The sequence below is a fragment of the Myotis brandtii genome, unplaced genomic scaffold (assembly GCF_000412655.1).
Source record: "Myotis brandtii unplaced genomic scaffold, ASM41265v1 scaffold148, whole genome shotgun sequence".
Taxonomy (NCBI): domain Eukaryota; kingdom Metazoa; phylum Chordata; class Mammalia; order Chiroptera; family Vespertilionidae; genus Myotis; species Myotis brandtii.
This window is the reverse complement of record NW_005355347.1, coordinates 127,780-134,459: the sequence shown is the minus strand read 5'-3', so window position 1 is coordinate 134,459 and position 6,680 is coordinate 127,780. Positions and strand designations below refer to the sequence as shown.

At 56.3% G+C, this 6,680-nt stretch overlaps 1 protein-coding gene across 1 annotated transcript in view; it reads left to right on the top strand.

The window, feature by feature from the left end:
• Positions 1-6,680, top strand: part of GDF10 (growth differentiation factor 10) — a 43,769-nt gene that overhangs the window by 33,807 nt on the left and 3,282 nt on the right. Inside the window, exons 3-4 of the mRNA XM_014535672.1 lie at positions 1-165; positions 6,500-6,673. Coding sequence (XP_014391158.1) covers positions 1-165; positions 6,500-6,673 — 339 coding nt within the window. The remainder of the gene's footprint in view (positions 166-6,499; positions 6,674-6,680) is intronic.

Here is a 6,680-nt window from a genome sequence, read left to right as displayed (position 1 = left end):
GGGACAAGGACCCCCAGCTGTTCCTGGGGGACAGGGCCGCAGCTCTGGGCCCTGGCGCCCAGGACATGGTCGCTGTCCACATGCTTCGGCTTTATGAGAAATACCGCCAAAGGGGCGCGCGGCCTGGAGGGGGCAACACGGTCCGCAGCTTCAGGCCCAGGCTGGGTAAGTAAAGGGCTCCAGCCCTGTCATTCTCTCCTTTCCTGCTCCTCCTCTACCCCTGCATCTCCGCATGTCCTCTTCCTTCCACTCATTGTCGCATTCATTCATTGTCTCACTGAAGATTCACCAAGTGCTTCTGCCAGTCCCTGAGCCGCCTCCAGTGGGGTCACCGAAGTAGCCCAGAGTGAGGGGCTGCGAACCTGGAAGCCTGTCACACTTGCTGATACAGATCATCCCGTAGGCAGGGCCTTGAGCACAAGGATGGAGATGGGACTGGGCTGGGAAGCTCATGGGTGGGGGGTCCATGTCATGGGGTCAGTTGTGTTGGCTCTCACCCTGCGGAGGGCCCTGCGGAGGGCATGGCAGGTGGGCAGAGATGTTCCAGGCCCAGGGCCCAGACAGAGGGTGTGAGCCTCGAGCTGGGGGCAGGTCGTGGGCTTGGTGGCTGGAGAAGTAGGTTGGACCAAAAAGGGCCTGCGGGGCTCCGGCATGAAGTGCTCAGGAGGGTTGGAGGAAGGCTCCAGAAGCTTGTGCAGATCCTTTCCCCTTCCCACACCTTGAATGGACCTGCACAGAGGCCGCTTGCACAGCGCCCCTGCCCTGCTCAGAGAGCAACGCCAGCCTAGAGCCTCATGTCTGTCCACCTGGGCTGGGCTGCTCTGCGGTCCCCATGGTGCAGAGGTGGGGCAGCCTGGGGCCAGGGGTGGGGAGAGACCCTGGTTGTCTTGGAGACTACTCATGATCACAGGATGCCATTCCAGAAAGTGTGGGTCGGGGTCCTCTGCAGCCCTGGGGGGGAGGAGGCCGTGCGTCAGAAGAAAGACCACCAGGAACAAGTTCAACATTGGGGCCACACGTCCTGGGTCAGATCTGCCACCTGCTGATCACTGGCTATGTGACTCAGGTAGCATCTGTGGCTCCGAGCCACACCTGGGAAGCTTGGCCTCACTGACCCCTGTACTGGGAGCACCTGCCAGAGAGAGGCCCCGTTCCCCTACCCTGCACTGAGCAGACTCAGATGGGTTCCAGGTCAACCAGAACTAACGCCATCCTCCCTGGTACCTTCCATTCACCACCTGGGGGCTATTTCTGCAGCAGCATTATTAATTAAGCCCCTCAAGAATCATCGAGCATGGATGTGACCTTGAGCAAATCATTAAAGCTCTGTGGACTTGAGTGTACTCATCCACAAAATGGGACGTTCATGCCAGTATCTTCCCTGTGGGGTGGCAGGGAAGCTGAGCTGAGGTGATGTGTATGAGCCCGAGCCAGCCCTGGCCAGGTTAGGTGCTGGTACATGCTATTCCCCTCGGAATACAAGCATTTGTGTTCATAAAGGTGTAGACTTGACCTTGCACCCATTGAGTCAGTCCTCAAAGCATCGCAGTTGAGGAAAGCATTGCTGCAACAAGGGGCGAGCACCCCGGGAGCCCACCCCCTTGCTGCAGCCCCTGGATGGAGGCGCACAGTTGATCTCTGTTCTCGCAGAATGGGGGTACTACAAGTAACAGTGAGGGAAGACAGCATGTTAGCCCTGAAAAGGACCCGGCGACAGTCCTTCAGATCCAGCCCTCCCATTTCACAGGGAAGGAAACCGAGGCAGGGGGCGGGGCTGTTCACAACAGTGGCAATGGGTGGCGCTTCCCATCTGCTAAGCCCGTGCTATTTCCACAGCTCTCCCTCCCCCAGCACCATCATGACTAAGCCCAGGGCTTGGGAGATGGCAGGCAGAAGAGACGATCTGGGGGCTTACTCTGAAGGAGCCTGGGACTGTCTGACAAACCTAACATTAAATCTAACGTTCCCGCCTGGACCCTCTGGCCGGCAGCTACTGGCGCGTGCTGAGGTGCGCCTCACTTTACCTCTCCGAGCACCCGCTTCTGTGCCTACAGCGGGGCGGGAAGGTTCGGAGGGTGAGGGGGGTTTGGTGCCTGGCACAGAGCAGGCTCAGCAGCTTAGTTTCTCCTCCCCTCCCTTGATTCACTTCAGTTGTTCCTTATGCAGCTGCTCTCCAGCCCTCAGCGATGCCTGCTTTCTGACCAGCTGTGAGGAGGTGTGAGCCTGGGCAGGGGTCCCTCACCTTATGAATGAGGCAAAAAAGTCGGGCTTCCGCTCTGGAACCGGAATGTCCCGGGCCAGCTCCCAGGCGGTGCCTCTGCCGCTCGGTGGGTGGCGCCTCTCCCTGCACAGCAGGTGCTGGGCCCTCAGCCTTGTTTCCTGGAATGTGTTCCTCACCTGCCACCAGGCCCAGGCGGCGATCTCAGGTGCCCAGGACGGGCTGTGAGCTGCCAGGGGTGGGGGGTGGAGGGTGGGGGGGGACCAGGTCCTGTGTCTGTGACTCGGACAAGGGCTACACTTGATTGCGCCTCAGCTTTTCACTTCTGAAATTCTGCCTTTCTTATAAGGTGCTTTTTAATGATCTGAAACATGTCAAGTGTTTAAAAAATGCCTGATGTATGTGTCAATAATTTATTAGCTCCTACTATTATTACTCCAGCCACCCTCTCTCCCTTCCACTGAGTATGCTTTGCTCCTTATTAAGGCTACATCAGTGGAGAGAGCCTCTGAGCCTGCCCCTAAGGGTTAAGATTAGACACCCCCCTCCAAATAGCCTGCATTTAAATCTTTGCTCTGCACCCACTTGTGTAATACCAACATGTTACTTAACCTCTCTCAGCTTGACCTCTGTATCTCTAAAAGGAGTGTAATAATACACACCTATCTGTCTGCAATGTCAAAAGTCACATTCATTTCCGTTCCCCAGGTCTTTCTCAGCACCCCAGGGGGAGCTCAGATGATACAAAGATGCATTTTTGGGCCCTGCCTGCCCAGAAACGCTCAGGAGCTGACTCCACCGAGGCCTGGGGGGTGGGGGGACTTCGGGATCCCCAAGGAACAGCAGGGAAGGGCTCAGGATAGCGCCAGTGAAGCCCTTACAGCAGGTGAGACCCACGGCAGATGAAAGGGCAGGTGGCGTTTAGGCAGCTGTGGAGGTGAAGCCGTCGGCTGTGCGCCTGGACCTGGGAGGACTTGGGTTTGAATGAGGGGATAAGGTGAGGAGAAGCGGACCAGTGGGCTATAGCCGGGCCATCAAGAGCTTGAGTGTCCTGGAGGCCATGGGGGAGTATACAGTGTTATACAGTGATGGGGGGGGGGAGAGGAATGACGGGAGAGAGGGAAAGGGAAGGAGGGGAAAGAAAGAGAAGGGAGAGGAGAGAGGGAGGGGAAGGAGGAAGGAAGGAGAGACTCAAGGGAAGGAGAAAGGAAAGAGAAGAAAGAAAGATCATAAAAGCAATGCTTACTTACTGGGGAAATCTAGAAATCATAGAAAATCACAGTAAAGAGAAGTCATCCCTAATCACACACCCAGATCTCACCAGAGGTAATATTTTGGTGGGATGTGTAGTTTTTAGGATCATATGTTCAACATGCAGGTAAAATGTGTTATATTCTCATTTGAAGTTGCCTTTTTTTTTATTGTTTCTGTTATTGGGATTCTGTCTTTTTCTTCCTGATTTGTGGAGGTTCTTTATGTATTAAGGACATTAACCCTTCACCTAAAATGGATGACTCCCTTGAGGCCTGAGAGTGACATGAGGGGGTGGGGCCCTGGGCACAGTGGCATGAGGCCGTGCCCTGGACGGAGCAGTGGGGAGGGACCAGAGTGCAGGACGGCTGTGGACGAGCAGGTGCAAAGCCCAGAGGACTGGGATTGGTTAGATGCTGGCCGGGAGGAGGCCATGAGCATCCTCGGGCTCCTGTTGGGTGGAGAGGGGACAGGTGGCCATGCCTTTCACTGGGCACGAGGCAGGGATCAGGGCACAGTGCCCTGATCCCTGCCGCAGCTCACGATGCCACAGGGCACCATGCAGCATGCTCCACAGAATGATCTTACAACTTTAAGGGGTGGGTACAAATATTCTGTAGTTCCCTGGGGAGGAAACTGAGGCACAGAGATGGTCCATGACTCGTTGAAGGCCCTAGAGCTAGTAAGTGATGCAAGCACACGGAACCCGACTCTGGGCCTGCCTGAAAGAAAGACGCTCGGTTCATCTTAGCTCTCCCTCCTCTGCAGCACCACCGGCCCCACTGCGCCTTTCCTCCAGCTTATGTGGTACTTGTGTCTTCCAGGGTTCTCACCCGGGTCACCTTGATGGCTGTTTCGAGGGCAATGGACGACAGCACGCATCTCAGGCGGCTCGAGTCCTGTTCCTGTAGGGTCGAGCCCACCTGCTAACTGGTGCAGACAGAGAGCTAGCACAGACCCCAGGCTCCATCCCCCAGCATGTGTTTCGGAGCACTGAGTCCCTCGGCCTTGTGTTGGTATCTAGGGACACAGAGGCAAACAAAGCTGGCAAAGCCCCTACTCTCTGGGAGCGTGTGTCCTGGGGGAGAGAAACCCCAAGGAATATATGTCAGGATATTGGGAAGTGACATGAAGATAAATGAAGCAGGGAACCACGGAGATGCCTGGCGCTGGGGCCAATCCAGATGCTGCAGGCTCACAGCCACTCTCCCCCCACCCCCACCCCCCGGTGCTTCCCAAACTTCTTGCTGGTTAGAACCCCTGAGTTGCAGGTTAAACTACAGATTCCTGGGCCCCATTTTCCATGCTTTCTGAGTCACATCCAAGGAGGAAGGCAGTGATCAGGGGTCTGAGAAATGCAGGACTCGACCATGACACTCCAGGCTGCAGTGGTTAGGGGAAGCCCGTTCCAATGTGCATTGACTATGCTCTGCTCCTGTGTGTGGAGCAGGCCACACCTCGAGGCGGCCACAGTGGCCACCACAACTCTGTGTTTGCTCTGAGAAATAGATAAGGTGGGGCCTTGGAGTGCCACTGAGCCGTGACGGGCATTCCCCAGGACCTCCGCAGATGTGTGTTCTCCTTCTTCCCCCTCATAGTCCCTTAAGAGTGGGTGAGAGTTCCCAACTGAATCATGCCTCCTTCCTAGTATAAACGATGAACTGTGAACTGAAGATTTTCGTTTTGAAAATAATCCCAGCGGATCCCTTGGGTGCACAGGTGAGGGCATCTGCACCCGGCCCAGCACCAGCACCAGCACCAGCACACATGACATTCCGAGCTCTGGAGCGCTGCCCTCTTCCAGCTCTGCCCAGCAGGCCCACACGGGCAGCAGGACATACCTCAGGGGGGCAGCCTGCCCGGCAGCTCTGTTCTCCTGCTGGTCCGCAGCACCACTGGGAGGCCCCGGGAACCACCCTTCCCTCCCATTCGAACCCTAGAGAGGACTTGGCCATTCAGGGAGCTCATGCTGCCAGGCCAGGCAGCTTCCTGGAGCTGCAGACCAGGGGGCTTGGCCCTGGGAACTAGGGGTAACTTGGTAGACCCAGGAGAGAAGGAAAGAGGGGTTGGCAGCCACAGGATGCAGGGGCCAGAGCATTCTCCAACTTCAGAGGGGCTGTTTGAGGGATCCCAGGCCCTACCATGGTTTGGGCCTCTGGAGCAACCTGGACATTGGAAATTTTGTTGGGTGGCCTTGTGCAGCCTGATTTCTTTCTTTGTAAAACAAGCTGAAAAGCCATTAGGCAGCCCGGCCAGAGGTGCTCAGTTGGTTGAGTGTCACTGTGTGCACAGAAAGGTTGCTGGTTCAATTCCCACGCAGGGCACATGCCTGCGTTGCGGGTTGGTTCCAATGAGAGCATATATAGAAGGCAAGGGACCAGTGTGTCTCTCTCACATGCATCTCTCTCTTTTTCCCTCTCAGCATGTCCTTGGGTGAGGATTTTTTTTAAGCCGTTGGGCAGAGCACAGCAGACAGCCAGGTGACTGTGTCCGTAGGCCCTTTTCCCTCAGCAGGCCCTCAGCACAGGAGGGTATGGGGCTAGCTACTCCTGCACCTCATTTGGAAGAACGGCTGCATTTAATGTCTGTTAAATAAAGGCAGAGGAAATACAGGAAGGGCTGCTCTCAGCAGCACTTGGACTCAGCCCACGCCATCCTGAACACCTTACCCATTAATGGGCCAGAGGTCGTTTGTTCATTTGTTCATTGAGAGGCACTGGAGTGTGTGTGTGTGTTGGGGGGGGGGGCGATGACAGGAGTTTTAGGGGTCAGTAGCCTGAGCACCTGCCCTGTCTGCGGCTACATTTCCTTGTTTGCATCGGGATATTGACAGTCCCCAAACTCTGTGACCTTAATTTCTCATCCACTCACTGGGGATAGCAGAGGGCGCCCTCATTAGTTTAATGTGAGAATTACACGAGGACAGCCTGGCTGGCCTGGAGGAGCCCCCTAAATGGGTGTTCCTCTTCCATCCCAGCCCTGGCCTCTGCAGGAGAGACCCTAACAGGCTGTGTCTGTCCTCCCTCGCAGAAGTGGTCAACCAGAGGGCCCTGTACTTCTTCAACCTGACTTCCATGCAGGACTCGGAAATGATCCTCACGGCCACGTTCCACTTCTACTCGGAGCCACGGTGGCCCCGGGCTCACGAGGTGCCCTGCAAGCAGCGGGCCAAGAATGCGTCCTGCCGCCTGCTGCCCCCAGGCCTGCCCGC